The sequence below is a fragment of the Ambystoma mexicanum genome, chromosome 2q (genome assembly GCF_040938575.1).
Source record: "Ambystoma mexicanum isolate Mex_15411 chromosome 2q, UKY_AmexF1_1, whole genome shotgun sequence".
Taxonomy (NCBI): Eukaryota; Metazoa; Chordata; class Amphibia; order Caudata; family Ambystomatidae; genus Ambystoma; species Ambystoma mexicanum.
The window spans coordinates 1,425,652,747-1,425,670,564 of NC_090924.1; the positions used below are offsets into that span (position 1 = coordinate 1,425,652,747).

The window sequence follows — 17,818 nt, forward strand, 5'->3', positions numbered from 1 at the left end:
TTTGCCAGACACTGAGTTCATATATCAGGTACTCACACCATTTCCCTGCTTTTGTCATCTTATGGCTCAAGCGTAGGTATTAGAGAGACATTTGCCAGACACTGAATTCCTATATCAGGTACTCACACCATTTCCCAGCTGTTGTCATCTTATGGCGCATGCGTAGGTATTAGAGAGACATTTGCCAGACACTGAGTTCAAATATCAGGTACTCACACCATTTCCCAGCTGTCATTTTATGCCTCATGCATAGGTATTAGAGAGACATTTGCCAGATACTGAATTCCTATATCAGGAATTTACACCATTTCCCAGCTGTTGTCATCTTATGGGTCATGCGTAGATATTAGAGAGACATTTGCCAGACACTGAGTTCAAATATCAGGTACTCACACCATTTCCCAGCTGTTGTCATCTTATGGCACATGCGTAGATATTAGAGAGACATTTGCCAGGCACTGAATTCCTATATCAGGTACTCACACCATTTCCCAGCTGTTGTCATCTTATGGCGCATGCGTAGGTATTAGAGAGACATTTGCCAGAAACTGAGTTCATATATCCGGTACTCACACCATTTCCCAGCTGCTGTCACTTTATGGCTCATGCGTAGGTATTAGAGAGACATTTGGCAGACACTGAATTCATATATCGGGTGCTCACACCATTTCCCAGCTGTTGTCCTCTTATGGCTCATGCGTAGATATTAGAGAGACATTTGCCAGACACTGAGTTCAAATATCAGGTACTCACACCATTTCCCAGCTGTTGTCATCTTATGGCACATGCGTAGATATTAGAGAGACATTTGCCAGGCACTGAATTCTTCTATCAGGTACTCACACCATTTCCCAGCTGTTGTCATCTTATCACTCATGCGTAGGTATTAGAGAGACATTTGCCAGACACTGAGTTCATATATCCGGTACTCACACCATTTCCCAGCTGCTGTCACTTTATGGCTCATGCGTAGGTAATAGAGAGACATTTGGCAGACACTGAATTCATATATCGGGTGCTCACACCATTTCCCAGCTGTTGTCCTCTTATGGCTCATGCGTAGGTATTAGAGAGACATTTGCCAGACACTGAGTTCATATATCAGGTACTCACACCATTTCCCTGCTTTTGTCATTTTATGGCTCAAGCGTAGGTATTAGATAGACATTTGCCAGACCCTGAGTTCATATATCAGGTACTCACACCATTTCCCAGCTGTTGTCATCTTATGGCTCATGCGTAGGTATTAGAGAGACATTTGCCAGTCACTGAATTCCTATATCAGGTACTCACACCATTTCCCAGCTGTCATCTTATGCCTCATGCATAGGTATTAGAGAGACATTTGCCAGATACTGAATTCCTATATCAGGAATTTACACCATTTCCCAGCTGGTGTCATTTTATGGCTCATGCGTAGATATTAGAGAGACATTTGCCAGACACTGAGTTCAAATAGCAGGTACTCACACAATTTTCCAGGCGTTCTCATTTTATGGCGCATGCGTAGATGTTAGAGAGACATTTGCCAGACACTGAGTTCATATATCAGGTACTCACACCATTTCCCAGGCATTGGCATCTTATGGCGCATGCGTAGATGTTATAGAGACATTTGCCCGACACTGAGTTCATATATCAGGTACTCACACCATTTCCCAGCTTTTGTCATCTCATGGCTCAAGCGTAGGTATTAGACAGACATTTGCCAAACACTGAGTTCATATATCAGGTACTCACGCCATTTCCAAGCTGTCATTTTATATCTCATGCGTAGGTATTAGAGAGACATTTGCCACGCACTGAATTCCTATATCAGGTACTCACACCATTTCCCAGCTGTTGTCATTTTATGACTGATGCGTAGGTATTAGAGAGACATTTGCCAGACACTGAGTTCATATATCAGGTACTCACACCATTTCCCAGCTGTTGTCATCTTATGGCTCATGCGTAGGTATTAGAGAGACATTTGCCCGGCACTGAATTCCTATATCAGGTACTCAAACCATTTCCCAGTTTTTGTCATTTTATGGCTTGTGCGTAGGTATTAGAGAGACATTTGCCAGACACTGAGTTCATATATCCGGTACTCACACCATTTCCCAGCTGTTGTCACTTTATGGCTCATGCGTAGGTATTAGAGAGACATTTGCCAGACACTGCATTTCTATATCAGGTACCCACACCATTTCCCAGCTGTTGTCATCTTATGGCTCATGCGTAGGTATTAGAGAGACATTTGCCAGACACTGAGTTCATATATCAGGTACTCACACCATTTCCCAGTTGTTGTCATTTTATGGCTCATGGGTAGGTATTAGAGAGACATTTGCCAGATACTGAATTCCTATATCAGGTACTCACACCATTTCCCAGCTGTTGTCATCTTATGGCTCATGCGTAGGTATTAGATAGACATTTGCCAAACACTGAGTTCATATATCAGGTACTCACACCATTCCACAGCTGTCATCTTATGGCTCATGCATAGGTATTAGAGAGACATTTGCCAGACACTGAATTCCTATATCAGGTACTCACACCATTTCCCAGCTGTTGTCATCTTATGGCTCATGCGTAGGTATTAGAGAGACATTTGCAAGTCACTGAATTCCTATATCAGGTACTCACACCATTTCCCAGCTGTCATCTTATGCCTCATGCATAGGTATTAGAGAGACATTTGCCAGATACTGAATTCCTATATCAGGAATTTACACCATTTCCCAGCTGGTGTCATTTTATGGCTCATGCGTAGATATTAGAGAGACATTTGCCAGACACTGAGTTCAAATAGCAGGTACTCACACAATTTTCCAGGCGTTCTCATTTTATGGCGCATGCGTAGATGTTAGAGAGACATTTGCCAGACACTGAGTTCATATATCAGGTACTCACACCATTTCCCAGGCATTGTCATCTTATGGCGCATGCGTAGATGTTATAGAGACATTTGCCAGACACTGAGTTCATATATCAGGTACTCACACCATTTCCCAGCTTTTGTCATCTCATGGCTCAAGCGTAGGTATTAGACAGACATTTGCCAAACACTGAGTTCATATATCAGGTACTCACGCCATTTCCCAGCTGTCATTTTATATCTCATGCGTAGGTATTAGAGAGACATTTGCCACGCACTGAATTCCTATATCAGGTACTCACACCATTTCCCAGCTGTTGTCATTTTATGACTGATGCGTAGGTATTAGAGAAACATTTGCCAGACACTGAGTTCATATATCAGGTACTCACACCATTTCCCAGCTGTTGTCATCTTATGGCTCATGCGTAGGTATTAGAGAGACATTTGCCCGGCACTGAATTCCTATATCAGGTACTCAAACCATTTCCCAGTTTTTGTCATTTTATGGCTTGTGCGTAGGTATTAGAGAGACATTTGCCAGACACTGAGTTCATATATCCGGTACTCACACCATTTCCCAGCTGTTGTCACTTTATGGCTCATGCGTAGGTATTAGAGAGACATTTGCCAGACACTGCATTTCTATATCAGGTACCCACACCATTTCCCAGCTGTTGTCATCTTATGGCTCATGCGTAGGTATTAGAGAGACATTTGCCAGACACTGAGTTCATATATCAGGTACTCACACCATTTCCCAGTTGTTGTCATTTTATGGCTCATGGGTAGGTATTAGAGAGACATTTGCCAGATACTGAATTCCTATATCAGGTACTCACACCATTTCCCAGCTGTTGTCATCTTATGGCTCATGCGTAGGTATTAGATAGACATTTGCCAAACACTGAGTTCATATATCAGGTACTCACACCATTCCACAGCTGTCATCTTATGGCTCATGCATAGGTATTAGAGAGACATTTGCCAGACACTGAATTCCTATATCAGGTACTCACACCATTTCCCAGCTGTTGTCATCTTATGGCTCATGCGTAGGTATTAGAGAGACATTTGCCAGACACTGAGTTCATATACCAGGTACTCACACCATTTCCCAGCTGTCATCTTATGGCTCATGCGTAGGTATTAGAGAGACATTTGCGAGACACTGAATTCCTATATCAGGTACTCACACCATTTCCCAGCTGTTGTCATCTTATGGCTCATGCGTAGGTATTAGAGAGACATTTGCCAGACACTGAGTTCATATACCAGGTACTCACACCATTTCCCAGCTGTCATCTTATGGCTCATGCATAGGTATTAGAGAGACATTTGGCAGACACTGAATTCCTATATCAGGTACTCACACCATTTCCCTGCTGTTGTCATCTTATGGCTCATGCGTAGGTATTAGATAGACATTTGCCAAACACTGAGTTCATATATCAGGTACTCACACCATTTCCCAGCTGTCATCTTATGGCTCATGCATAGGTATTAGAGATACATTTGCCAGACACTGAGTTCATATATCAGGTACTCACACCATTTCCCAGCTGTCATCTTATGGCTCATGCATAGGTATTAGAGAGACATTTGCCAGACACTGAATTCCTATATTAGGTACTCACACCATTTCCCATCTGTTGTCATCTTATGGTACATGCGTAGATATTAGAGAGACATTTGCCAGACACTGAGTTCATATATCAGGTACTCACACCATTTCCCAGCTTTTATCATCTTATGGCTCAAGCGTAGGTATTAGATAGACATTTGCCAAAAAATGAGTTCATATATCAGGTACTCACACCATTTCCCAGCTGTCATTTTATGGCTCATGCGTAGGTATTAGAGAGACATTTGCCAGGCACTGAATTCTTATATCAGGTACTCACACCATTTCCCAGCTGTTGTCATCTTATCACTCATGCGTAGGTATTAGAGAGACATTTGCCAGACACTGAGTTCATATACCAGGTACTCACACCATTTCCCAGCTGTCATCTTATGGCTCATGCATAGGTATTAGAGAGACATTTGGCAGACACTGAATTCCTATATCAGGTACTCACACCATTTCCCTGCTGTTGTCATCTTATGGCTCATGCGTAGGTATTAGATAGACATTTGCCAAACACTGAGTTCATATATCAGGTACTCACACCATTTCCCAGCTGTCATCTTATGGCTCATGCATAGGTATTAGAGATACATTTGCCAGACACTGAGTTCATATATCAGGTACTCACACCATTTCCCAGCTGTCATCTTATGGCTCATGCCTAGGTATTAGAGAGACATTTGCCAGACACTGAGTTCATATATCAGATACTCACACCATTTCCCAGCTGTTGTCATCTTATGGCTCATGCGTAGGTATTAGAGAGACATTTGCCAGACACTGAGTTCATATATCAGGTACTCACACCATTTCCCAGCTGTTGTCATCTTATGGCTGATGCGTAGGTATTAGATAGACATTTGCCAGGCACTGAATTCCTATATCAGGTACTCACACCATTTCCTAGCTGTTGTCATCTTGTGGGTCATGCATAGGTATTAGGGAGACATTTGCCAGACACTGAGTTCATATATCAGGTACTCACACCATTTCCCAGCTGTTGCCATCTTATGGCTCATGCGTAGGTATAAGAGAGACATTTGCCAGACACTGAGTTCATATATCAGGTACTCACACCATTTCCCTGCTTTTGTCATCTTATGGCTCAAGCGTAGGTATTAGATAGACATTTGCCAGACACTGAGTTCATATATCAGGTACTCACACCATTTCCCAGCTGTTGTCATCTTATGGCTCATGCGTAGGTATTAGAGAGACATTTGCCAGACACTGAATTCCTATATCAGGTACTCACACCATTTCCCAGCTGTTGTCATCTTATGGCGCATGCGTAGGTATTAGAGAGACATTTGCCAGACACTGAGTTCAAATATCAGGTGCTCACACCATTTCCCAGCTGTCATCTTATGCCTCATGCATAGGTATTAGAGAGACATTTGCCAGATACTGAATTCCTATGTCAGGAATTTACACCATTTCCCAGCTGTTGTCATCTTATGGGTCATGCGTAGATATTAGAGAGACATTTGCCAGACACTGAGTTCAAATATCAGGTACTCACACCATTTCCCAGCTGTTGTCATCTTATGGCACATGCGTAGATATTAGAGAGACATTTGCCAGACACTAAATTCCTATATCAGGTACTCACACCATTTCCCAGCTGTTGTCATGTTATGGCGCATGCGTAGGTATTAGAGAGACATTTGCCAGACACTGAGTTCATATATCAGGTACTCACACCATTTCCCAGCTGTCATTTTATGGCTCATGCGTAGGTATTAGAGAGACATTTGCCAGGCACTGAATTCTTATATCAGGTACTCACACCATTTCCCAGCTGTTGTCATATTATCACTCATGCGTAGGTATTAGAGAGACATTTGCCAGACACTGAGTTCATATATCCGGTACTCACACCATTTCCCAGCTGCTGTCACTTTATGGCTCATGCGTAGGTATTAGAGAGACATTTGCCAGACACTGAATTCATATATCAGGTGCTCACACCATTTCCCAGCTGTTGTCATCTTATGGCTCATGCGTAGGTATTAGAGAGACATTTGCCAGACACTGAGTTCATATATCAGATACTCACACCATTTCCCAGCTGTTGTCATCTTATGGCTCATGCGTAGATATTAGAGAGACATTTGCCAGACACTGAGTTCATATATCAGGTACTCACACCATTTCCCAGCTGTTGTCATTTTATGGCTGATGCGTAGGTATTAGATAGACATTTGCCAGGCACTGAATTCCTATATCAGGTACTCACACCATTTCCCAGCTGTTGTCATCTTGTGGGTCATGCATAGGTATTAGGGAGACATTTGCCAGACACTGAGTTCATATATCAGGTACTCACACCATTTCCCAGCTGTTGTCATTTTATGGCTCATGCGTAGGTATTAGAGAGACATTTGCCAGACACTGAGTTCATATATCAGGTACTCACACCATTTCCCTGCTTTTGTCATCTTATGGCTCAAGCATAGGTATTAGATAGACATTTGCCAGACCCTGAGTTCATATATCAGGTACTCACACCATTTCCCAGCTGTTGTCATCTTATGGCTCATGCGTAGGTATTAGAGAGACATTTGCCAGACACTGAATTCCTATATCAGGTACTCACACCATTTCCCAGCTGTCATCTTATGCCTCATGCATAGGTATTAGAGAGACATTTGCCAGATACTGAATTCCTATATCAGGAATTTACACCATTTTCCAGCTGGTGTCATTTTATGGCTCATGCGTAGGTATTAGAGAGACATTTGCCAGGCACTGAATTCTTATATCAGGTACTCACACCATTTCCCAGCTGTTGTCATATTATCACTCATGCGTAGGTATTAGAGAGACATTTGCCAGACACTGAGTTCATATATCCGGTGCTCACACCATTTCCCAGCTGCTGTCACTTTATGGCTCATGCGTAGGTATTAGAGAGACATTTGCCAGACACTGAATTCATATATCAGGTGCTCACACCATTTCCCAGCTGTTGTCATCTTATGGCTCATGCGTAGGTATTAGAGAGACATTTGCCAGACACTGAGTTCATATATCAGATACTCACACCATTTCCCAGCTGTTGTCATCTTATGGCTCATGCGTAGGTATTAGAGAGACATTTGCCAGACACTGAGTCCATATATCAGGTACTCACACCATTTCCCAGCTGTTGTCATCTTATGGCTGATGCGTAGGTATTAGATAGACATTTGCCAGGCACTGAATTCCTATATCAGGTACTCACACCATTTCCCAGCTGTTGTCATCTTGTGGGTCATGCATAGGTATTAGGGAGACATTTGCCAGACCCTGAGTTCATATATCAGGTACTCACACCATTTCCCAGCTGTTGTCATCTTATGGCTCATGCGTAGGTATTAGAGAGACATTTGCCAGACACTGAATTCCTATATCAGGTACTCACACCATTTCCCAGCTGTCATCTTATGCCTCATGCATAGGTATTAGAGAGACATTTGCCAGATACAGAATTCCTATATCAGGAATTTACACCATTTTCCAGCTGGTGTCATTTTATGGCTCATGCGTAGGTATTAGAGAGACATTTGCCAGGCACTGAATTCTTATATCAGGTACTCACGCCATTTCTCAGCTGTTGTCATATTATCACTCATGCGTAGGTATTAGAGAGACATTTGCCAGACACTGAGTTCATATATCCGGTGCTCACACCATTTCCCAGCTGCTGTCACTTTATGGCTCATGCGTAGGTATTAGAGAGACATTTGCCAGACACTGAATTCATATATCAGGTGCTCACACTATTTCCCAGCTGTTGTCATCTTATGGCTCATGCGTAGGTATTAGAGAGACATTTGCCAGACACTGAGTTCATATATCAGATACTCACACCATTTCCCAGCTGTTGTCATCTTATGGCTCATGCGTAGGTATTAGGGAGACATTTGCCAGACCCTGAGTTCATATATCAGGTACTCACACCATTTCCCAGCTGTTGTCATCTTATGGCTCATGCGTAGGTATTAGAGAGACATTTGCCAGACACTGAATTCCTATATCAGGTACTCACACCATTTCCCAGCTGTCATCTTATGCCTCATGCATAGGTATTAGAGAGACATTTGCCAGATACTGAATTCCTATATCAGGAATTTACACCATTTTCCAGCTGGTGTCATTTTATGGCTCATGCGTAGGTATTAGAGAGACATTTGCCAGGCACTGAATTCTTATATCAGGTACTCACACCATTTCCCAGCTGTTGTCATATTATCACTCATGCGTAGGTATTAGAGAGACATTTGCCAGACACTGAGTTCATATATCCGGTGCTCACACCATTTCCCAGCTGCTGTCACTTTATGGCTCATGCGTAGGTATTAGAGAGACATTTGCCAGACACTGAGTTCATATATCAGGTACTCACACCATTTCCCAGCTGTTCTCATCTTATGGCTGATGCGTAGGTATTAGAGAGACATTTGCCAGACACTGAGTTCATATATCAGGTACTCACACCATTCCCCAGCTGTTCTCATCTTATGGCTGATGCGTAGGTATTAGAGAGACATTTGCCAGACACTGAATTCCTATATCAGGTACTCAAACCATTTCCCAGTTTTTGTCATTTTATGGCTCGTGCGTAGGTATTAGAGAGACATTTGCCAGACACTGAATTCCTATATCAGGTACTCAAACCATTTCCCAGTTTTTGTCATTTTATGGCTCGTGCGTATGTATTAGAGAGACATTTGCCAGACACTGAATTCCTATATCAGGTACTCACACCATTTCCCAGCTGTTCTCATCTTATGGCCAGGTAGTACCAATATGGCAAATGCCTACTAAAAGGCGGCTCATCATACTGGCGTAACACCATTGTGTGTCTTCCCATCTCAGGATCTTCCACTGGATGCCAAATTCTCTTTCCCAATTACAAATGCTTCAAAAGAATTGGACTTAAATCCCTACAAAGCAAAGTGTCCTGGGCCAGCATGTCCTCTGAGATGAGGCGGCTCCATTCTTCTCACGCTCTCTGGGACCTGCTCCCGCTGCCATTGAGAACTTTCTCATCATTCACAATTTATCAAAACTGTTACACTCTTGTGTTTTACAATATCCATGCGATGTGCCAATTTCCTTGCTTTTTCGGGCATCTCACTCTCTGGAGCGAGACGCCCCCTTCCCTTTTCTCCTGCTGCTTTCTTACCCTTCTCATATTATCTCGCGCCCATCTCTTCAGGGCAGGCACTTGATGTTCTTGCTTGATTTGGGGTTGTAGCCCTAGAGGCAATTGAGTTGGTGATGTGTAATTTACAAATACATAAAAATAAACAAATAACCCAATTGGTGCTCACGTTTTCTGTACCTATGCACCACTGATTTCTTTTGCGACCCCTCCCCCAACACGCACCTTCTGTACCTGTGCATCACTGATTTCTTTTAAGTCCCCCTCCCCCACACATTCTGCAACTGTGCATCATAACTGATTGTGTGTAACTGATTAACAGGATGCCCGTTAAATCAGTTTCACACAACTCAGGGACCCCACATGACTTTCCTCCATGTCCATCTCTGATTCCCTTCCCAGAGCCGTACACATCCGCTCTCTGTGCAGAGGTCATATGCCCCTAGGGTCCCTCTGACCCTGAGCGACGCTAATGCCACCCCAGGGACCCACGCCCATGCATCACTGATGCTACCCTGGGACCCTGTACACGCCCTGTGCTTGTGCACTGTGACTCCCACTTCATTTCCTTACTGTGTTTGCAGGGGAAGGGAAAGCAAGGAATGCTTAACATCATTGTCTAACCTCTGCTCCGTGGCTTTTCTTGCAGTCCCCCAGTCCGAAGAGGAGTGACGTCAGATACTCCGTCTCAGAGGACACTCCTTTCCTGGAAAGCAAGTAAGTGATGGTCAAAAAGATGCAGAAACTGGAGTGGCCTCTCAAAGGTTTTACCGCTCCCATACAAGCACTTCCCATTGGTTTCCTCATTGCTTTCCTTATATGTTTCTCACCTGATTCGTGTACAAGACTTCATAAGAATGTAATACTCGAGTAATGTGTGTTATACGTTCTAAAAGACCACTTACACGAACTGTGTAGGACATGTTTGAGTGGGGGTTGCCAAGGTCACACGCACTGTAGGATTTAATGGGTCATGTTCTCAAAACCTGTTTTTTTTTTGCCCCAATACAAGTTGTAACCCAGTGCACAATAGGGCATCTCAATGTGAACCTCATAGATGGGCACATTCAGTTTCCCTGGTCCCCTTTGAGAATTTAGAGAGAGCGCAGAAGCAGGCCGCAGGCGCGTAGCGCTACCACGCCCATAATCCCACCTCTCGCGCTCTTTCCCCTGAGTCCGTTTCTTTGCTCTGGACCGGTCAGATGCAGACCTCTCTGCATTTTGCTTTTCTCTGCTTCCCTATTATACCTTATTTTTTACTGCTTCTCTCCTGGCTCCCTATCATTTTATGGTGGGTAAGGCCTGTTTAACACAGGGTGTTCTCGGCTGCGGACCCTCACACTCTTTCTTTAGAGTGGTTGGACCTGCTTCATCGCAGGGAGGCCTGGGCCCTCAAGGACTACTCTTTCTTTGAAATCCCTCAGGAGTCAACTGGCGCTGTGTGAGGACTTCTTTTTAATGAATTGTATAGGTCACCTCAAGAACTATGTGAGTACAACTCTGTTTACTTTGGCACCCTGCCCAGCTTAAGCCCTTGCAGGGGTTAACCAAAGCAGGAGGACTTCCTCAGGGCCTGCCACATTTAGCCACTGCATTACTGAGGCACACCCAGAGGTTTCTGAAGACACTTTCACTGGCACTATCGACAAGCATCCGCAATGGGTCTGGTAGGCAGCACCGGCCCAAGGTGGCTTCAGTCCTGACAAGGCTTCTACCAGGGACACTGTTTCTGAGGGCTTTTTGCCTCATACCAGACTGCAGTCCGAGGCCTCAGATGCTCCACTAACCCGGCAAAGACCCGAGGCTTTAAGAGGCCAGTAGTAGCAATAGGCCCCACTCCTCAATTACCCCATGGGTGCATCACAGCATGTATGGTTCCAAAGGCCCTATACAACCCATGGCAAGCCATGGCTTACCGTACCACAGCTATCATGGTCTGTGGGCTAGTTTCTGGCCATTCTACCAGTGAGAGATCTCTGGTTACATCGGAGTACACACTGAGTGACACAAACAGACTTCTTCCTCTGCTATCATGCAGTGTATCTGGGTCCTGCCCTTTTTGCCACAGGTAGAATGGTCACGCAGCGTGAGGTGTTATCCTGTTCCTCTGCTCTCCATGCCCACTAGCAATTTGCCTTAATCTCTCGAGACAGTTTCTTAGGAAGACTCCATGGGGTAATGTACTCTGGATCCATGAGGCAACAATTTAAGACCTTCATGAAAGAGGTGCTGGTTCCCACTCCTCGGCAAGTGGACCCTGAAAGCCAACCAGTAGTTCCTCAGATAGTGACAGCAGAGGCACCTATGTCTCCGCCAGGGGGAGACACAGGCTCTCAACCCATGGTGGCCCGTTCCTCCTTCACTCCCAAAAGATCCTCCTCTGCCTCGTCTTTCTCCTGGTCCCCCAGATGATGGCACAGCGATTGACAATGATGGCATGTCAGAAGACACTGAGAAAGCACCCATGTCGGTTAAAGCATACCATGACAGGATACAATGGCTTATGGAATACTTGAGAATTCCACTTCCAGAAAGTCCACAAACTGACCAAGAAGTCCTTTTATCAGTCCTATTGAGGAAAACCACAGAGTGATCTGCCATACACCTTCAACCTAACATGGTGAGGAAAGCCATTAAGATTTGGCAAAAACCTGCTTTAGTTCAACCAGTCGCAAAGAGGGTCGACATAAGGTACAAAGTTGTGCATAATGAGCCATCCCACAGCTAACTCCTAGTGGTCATGTAAAAGCAAGGAAATTTGGAGTACCATCAAAAGGAAATACACCAAACACAGGCTTATAAAGATTCACAGATCTTTATTACTACTGCGCAGTTTACAAAGAAACAAATCAGATAGCTATCTGGCCCTCAGTACATCACAGTGAATACCAGCCCTTCAGTGTGAGAAGTGAGAGGTACTGGACATCTGAACATTCATACATTTATACAGTTTCAGAAACAATGTCCAGCCCCTCTGCAAGTTAATAATCCATGGTCTAGAGTTCGTGCCGAGTTCACTTACGGCTTGCACTTAAGCTTGCATAGCCTCTAGTAGGGTTGTCCAGGATATTTCCCATCCACTTTCATCCTTCCTCTTCCACTTGGTGATGGAAGCTGTGGTGATGTGACCATTGTTTGGGACCAGCAGTAACCTGCCTGTTGTAGGATACACTGGAATCTCAACTTTTGGGACAAATGTCAGCGGAACCTCTCTCATAGGCAACTGAGAGATAGGAAACTCTGAACGCTTACTGAGCAGCATAGCTACATCGAGCACTAAAGCAGCTGAAGGAGTGTTAGACGAAAAAGCTCTCTTGTAGATATTCAATAATTCTGCGGGACAACAAATCTTACTTTTTATGCATTCATCCTGCAGGTATTCTACCATTACCTGTATCACTTTCCTCTGCATTTCTGGCATTTATACAGTTTCAGTGATAATGTCCAGCCCCCCTGCAAGTTAATAATCCATGGTCTAGAGTTCGTGCCGAGTTCACTTACGGCTTGTACGACGGTATGCACACGGATTACATTTAGTTTACATACAAATAAGTCACAATGGCAACAGTGTATTCCCTGGTTTAGCAGTGAGCCTTAGCCCATGTCCCTCACAATGCAGTTCAGCCAGTGCCCACGTTTGATGTTTGCATTACATTGTGTCGATGTATATCCGTGGATCAGGCTTATTGCTGCAGACAATGCTTAGACCACAAGTCAGGCAAGGGAGAAGGTCTCATTAACTTTTTTTTAACATTAACTAAAGTGCAAGTTTCGGGAAGGCTCGGTTACTAGTTGGAAACACAGTCCACCATTTTAGAATACAGAGTTATATTTGAACCGAAATCAAAATGGCGGATGATTCCCAAAATGGCAGCGAAGTCGATCCAATATAGGCACATTTGAAACACGGTTTTCTTTGCAGAGCGACTGGGCTTAGGCCCATATATATTACAGAAGGAGGCACAATATGATTTCCCGTTTAACAGTCGCCGCGTCTGTCTTTGGCAGTCAGACAGCATCTCCTTCTTCCTCACAGAATCATCTGATGTGGGAGGACCACCCTCTACATAATGCAGCGTAGAAAGTCTATCAACACCGCGCCCTTAGCTTTAGGCAGGCCGATGTTGAAGAAGTTATGGCAGCGGCTAACCTCAAGTTCTGGAAAGAGTTGGGTGACTACGATTGTTTTCTCCCACCTGATATTCAACTCAGGATTGGCAGAGGCTTGCCAGGGAACGCAACACCTCATGGAGGCCTCATAGCAGCCGCTGGACAGAGTTGATAGGGCTATGGCCAAAGGTGCAACTCTTAGGCGACAAACATCCTCAAAGACACTCATTTTCAATCAGAAAGGCAGGAGTGAATTATTGATCTACGTTTGATGAGGTGAATCTGTTGAGCCCGGACACAAACAAAGAGCTATATTAAAAGAAGACTATTTGGCAAACTTCCAAGTAGTACTGCAGACAGGTGAAATAAGTTTCTCCAGCATTGGATCTTTCATGGATTCACATGCTTAGAATATTCCCCGTCGTCAGACTGGGAACCCTCGGTACACATATATATAGTCATTTCCAATAGGAAAAACTTCTGCCCTATCCCCGTCTGCGTCCTCTACGGGGCCGCCCACGTACGCCCCGTTGGACGTGATGGTATATAAGCCCCGCCCCCGCGGGTCCCTTCAGATTTCAACCGTCTCCAAAGATAGTGGGATCTCCTCGTGTATTTTCTTCAAATACTTATCGATTGTTTCTAACTCCTGCGAGTTGGTCTGTTTGGTCCGCTTCCAACTCCTACGAGTTTTGTTAGTTAGTCTGGCAATAATGTCGGGTAAGCCTCTTTTCCGCCCGTGTGCCACGTGCGGTCTAAAGAAGGTTTATGAAGGGGATGGCCATCTTGACTGCATCTACTGCCTTCACCCCCACCACTCGGCGGACCAATGTGATATCTGCAAGGGTTTTTCCCAAAAAACCCTGAAGGACCGGAATCGGCGACTGGTCTCGTGGCTGAACGACGGCGCTGGAGCGTACCCTCAGTCGGAGGTAGGATCGGTGCGCAGTATCGCCTCAGCGAAAACATCAGAAGCCTCCCGACGCTCACATCCGTCGGAACCTCCGGCCAAAAAATCACGACCTACGGGGAAGGACGTGCCTCGAAGTCATTCCTCTAAGGCCTCATCGAAAGAATCGACGAAGAAATCATCTTCCTCTTCTTCTTCGTCGAAGAAAGACAAGGACAGGCCAAAATCCTCCTCGAGCGATCAGAAAAGATCAGCTACGAGTAGAGAGGCGGATAAACACAGGGAGAGCTCCGCGAAGGCGGGACCGCCTAAGCCACCTGCAGGCCCTCCGTCGACGACGACGACGGCGACGATCCAAGTGCCCACTCCGTCACAGTCCCCCGCCTTTCAAACGGGCTCATCGTTGACGGCGATTCCCTCGTCGACGGAGTTCCAGGCCTGGAGGCCAGAAACGTTCGACATGGGGCTACCCGACACGCTGCTACAAGAACAGCCAGTTTCGATCGCCTCCAAAGAAGACGACGGCTTCAGAATAGTGAGCCCGGAAGACCTGGGGCTACGGCCCAGATTTCCTTCTGGTGCAACCTGCTCTCAAGTTTTCACCCAGCCTCCAAACGCCCAGGCTACTCTCTCCATGGAGGTACTTTCCTCCTTACACTCGCTCTTGAAGTCCCTGGACGAAAGGCTCCCGCCTGTTCCGACGACTCCCCTCGTCGACGAGCCCGGACCTTCACACCGCCCGACTAGATCGGCCGTGGGCCCAACTGCGCCAACAGTCCAGGAAGAAGGTGAGCTCTCGGACTCCCTCTCTGAACAGGGGTCAGCTTCTGATATCTCCCTCTCGCCGTCGAGAGACCCGTCATGGGTTTCAGATGTGGAGGTGGATCCTCCGAAAAGTCCCATTCACCCATCTCCACCGGATGACATAGGGGCCTTCCATTCCATGATGGAAAAAGCCTGCAAGGAGTTCGGTTTGACCCAACAAGAAGAAAAGAAGGACTGCTTCCTCTTTGACCACATGGGCAAGAATAGGCGTTCCGTTTTTTCGATTCCGATACTGGACCACGTATGGAAAGAGGGCGTCCAAACCATGCGGCATCCATTCTCGGAACCTGCGGTCAAAGGCCGCGTAGAGAAAAAATTTAAAGTTCCAGATTCGACGCCAAAATGCCTCTCTGCGCAACCCACGCCGGACTCGGTGGTATCGGCGGCGGCGACGAGAAAGGCAAAGGCCCAGCATAAGTGCTCTACCCCGCCGGACTCCGAAGCTAGACGCCAAGACGCTTTCGGTAAGAAGATCCTGTCAGTGGGAGCGTCAACAGTGAAAGCAGCGAACTCCCTGGCAATCATGGCCAGGTATGACAGGGAGATGTGGCACAGACTGGCACCCATTTTGGACCACCTCCCCGAAGAACACAGAAAATCAGCTATGTCCCTGGTTCGTGAAGGAGAAGAAGCCTCGAACCATGCTATCAATATAGCGGTGGACCTGGCAGACTCGGGGTTCAAACAAATTAACAATGGAGTGGTTCTACGACGCCAGGCCTGGCTTAAGTGCACCAACTTTAGACCCGAGGTGCAATATAAGGTCGTCGACATGCCTTTCGAAGGTGACCACCTGTTTGGCGAAAAGGTGGATGAGGCCTTGAAAGGAATGAAGGAGGACTCTGAGACGGCGCGCTCGCTGGGCTCTCTCCAAAGCGGTAAGTCCTTTCGTTCCTTTCGCCCCTTTAGAGGAGCTACGGGAAACGCACGATTTGCGGGATCCAGGGATAGAGCATTCGGGAGGTCTTCATATCCGTCCCAAGGCTATAAACGCGCCTCACAGTCCTCGACCCGACGCAGAAATTTCCAGGCCTCTAAGAGACGTCCCACCTACTCGTCGTCGACGGGAAAACAAAAAGATCAACAATGACGTTCTAGGAGGGAGAGTGTCAAGTTGCGTCGAGGAATGGGAGTCAATTACGACAGATCGGTGGGTTCTGGACACGGTGAGACTGGGACATTCCCTAAGATTCAAATCCAGACCTCCAAGACGTCCACCGATACGCCTGTCTCAACCACACCTAAGCGTCTTGCGTCGAGAGGTTGCGCTCATGCTAAAAAAAGGCGCCATCGAGTTAGTCCCTGCTTCACAGAGAGGCTTAGGGGTTTACTCACGCTGCTTCGTAGTAAAGAAACCAAACGGGAAGTGGCGCCCCATCCTCGACCTACGGGACCTCAACAAAACCCTGCTGAGTCAAAAGTTCAAGATGCTTACTCTACAGGAGGTAATCAGATCGGTCCAAAAGAACGATTTCCTAGCGTCTCTGGACCTCCAAGATGCGTATTTTCACATTCCGGTGCGCACTCACCACAGGAGGTTCCTGAGGTTCCTAGTCGGCCAAACACACTACCAATTTACTGTGCTCCCTTTCGGCCTGAAGTCCTCCCCAAGAACCTTTACAAAGTGCCTAGCACCCGTAGCAGCCTGGCTGCGGAAGGAAGGGCATCACGTTTACCCGTACTTCGACGACTGGCTCGTGAGGGGATCCTCCCCAGCGTCGACCAACGACAGCCTATTGACCACCTTGCGACTGCTACAGCGTCTGGGATTTGCAGTGAACTACGAAAAGTCTTCACTAAAGCCCTCGAAGAGCTTGAAGTTCCTAGGTGCTCAATTCGACACCCACACGGGACTAGTGAAACCATCCCTGGAAAGGTTGTTGAAAATCAAACACCTGACAAGCCAACTTCGTTTACAGAGAAGGTTGTCAGTAAGAAAATATGCGGCTCTCCTCGGCTCCATGGCATCGTGCATCCACCTAGTCGCGAACTGCCGGTTGTTCATGAGACCTCTACAGGAGTTCCTATCAGACAGATGGAAGCAGGCCACAGGCCGCTGGTCGGACAAGATAATAGTCGACGACGAACGAGTTATCAAAGCCATCCGATGGTGGAAAGTGGCGCGCAACCTGGACAGAGGGGTCCCCTTGCAGGAGCCGGAATTTCAGAACACCATCATTACAGACGCCTCTCTGTCGGGCTGGGGAGCACACATGTCACGTCACCAAACCCAAGGCAGGTGGTCGTCGACCGATTCTCGCCTACATATCAACGTCCTGGAGCTAAGGGCGGTGAGATGGGCCCTGAAATCTTTCCTCCCACACA

The 17,818-nt window shown here is 46.1% G+C and overlaps 1 protein-coding gene across 1 annotated transcript in view; it reads left to right on the forward strand.

Moving 5' to 3' along the window:
- LOC138568862 (exocyst complex component 1-like) overlaps positions 1 to 17,818 on the forward strand; it is a 1,144,699-nt gene that overhangs the window by 918,443 nt on the left and 208,438 nt on the right. Inside the window, exon 13 of the mRNA XM_069646643.1 lies at positions 10,298 to 10,365. Coding sequence (XP_069502744.1) covers positions 10,298 to 10,365 — 68 coding nt within the window. The remainder of the gene's footprint in view (positions 1 to 10,297; positions 10,366 to 17,818) is intronic.